This window comes from Chaetura pelagica, unplaced genomic scaffold (assembly GCF_000747805.2).
Source record: "Chaetura pelagica isolate M959 unplaced genomic scaffold, ChaPel_1.0 scaffold865, whole genome shotgun sequence".
NCBI classification, from domain to species: domain Eukaryota; kingdom Metazoa; phylum Chordata; class Aves; order Apodiformes; family Apodidae; genus Chaetura; species Chaetura pelagica.
In genome coordinates, this window is record NW_009953298.1 from 135,932 (window position 1) to 137,129 (window position 1,198).

A 1,198-nucleotide genomic window follows, 5' to 3' on the forward strand; every position below is an offset into this window, starting at 1 on the left:
GGGGGGACCCGTCTCAAAGGGCCCACCCCTCCTCCCTGCCAGTGGTGGGACTGGTCTTGGGTGGCCACCAGAGTGCAACACTCACCTGGGAGGCAGTGAGGAACCTGCTGGTGGCTGCTGCAGTGAGTGAAGGCATGTGGTGGGGCTGGGGAGGGGGAGAAAAGAAAAGCAAGACCTTACAAAGGGCAACCCAGTCCTTGATATGTGGGAGGTGAGCTCAGGTGTCTCTGCTTCCCTCTGGGGTGTTTTTTTTGGAGGGTTCATGTTCTCCAGCCCAAAGCTGGCCCTGCTGCAACCCTGTGGTGCTGCAGTGGGTGGCAGGTTCATGCCAAGAGGGATGTGGTTTCCCTCTCCCAGGCCAGGGAGTTGGTCAGACATGTGCAGGTGGGAACAAACAGGGCATGGACTCCTGGGGTGAAGGTCTAAGGTAGCTCCAGAATGGGGGTCACCCCCTGGGAAGGGCAGGTGGGGGCCTGTGCCCTCCATCACAGGGAGCAGGGCTGGGTTGTCAGGCAGGGCTGGGGGAGAGGAAGGGGTTGGTTTTTTCCTGAGACCCTGAAATCTTGTGTTCCCTGCTCCTTGGGTGAAGGCTCCAGCTCAAGCCCTTGGGAGCCACCTGAGGCAGAGGTGCCCATGACACAGCTCTGGAAGGGGCAGCAGGAGCTCTGCCTGGGCACTTGGCAGGCTCAGAGGTGCTGAGTCTCCTCCTTCAGAAGGGATTGTGGTGGCAAAAAAGAAGCTCAAGGTGATTTATGGCTGGGGGGGTGTTCAGTGTCTGCTGGGCAAATGTGTTCTGCTCCATTTCCCACTGCTTGAGGAGCAAACAAATCCTGCCTTCTCTTGGTGTCTCTAATCCCCTTTTTGCTCCTCTCTCTCCCTGCTCAGATGTGTAGTTCCAGAGCTGAGAGTCCTCAACCCCACCATGACCTTTGGAAGGTGCTTTCTGAAACACCCTTATCAGCAGATGCTGACCCTGGTGAACAACAGTGACCTCCCAGGCTGCTACAGGCTCCTGCCTCAGGTGTGGCATCACCTCCTCCTCCTCCATCTCCTCTTTCTTCTCCTTCTCCTCCTCCTCCTCCATCTCCTCCATCTCCTCCATCTCCTCCATCTCCTCTTCCTTCTCCATCTCCTCTTCCTTCTCCATCTCCTCCATCTCCTCCTCCTCCTCCTCCTACTCCTCCGCCCCCTCCACCTC

At 57.8% G+C, this 1,198-nt stretch overlaps 1 protein-coding gene across 1 annotated transcript in view; it reads left to right on the forward strand.

Annotated features, from left to right (window-relative positions):
* HYDIN (HYDIN, axonemal central pair apparatus protein) overlaps nt 1-1,198 on the forward strand; it is a 137,792-nt gene that overhangs the window by 65,908 nt on the left and 70,686 nt on the right. Inside the window, exon 16 of the mRNA XM_009997997.1 lies at nt 222-230. Within this exon, the coding sequence (XP_009996299.1) occupies nt 222-230 (9 nt within the window). The remainder of the gene's footprint in view (nt 1-221; nt 231-1,198) is intronic.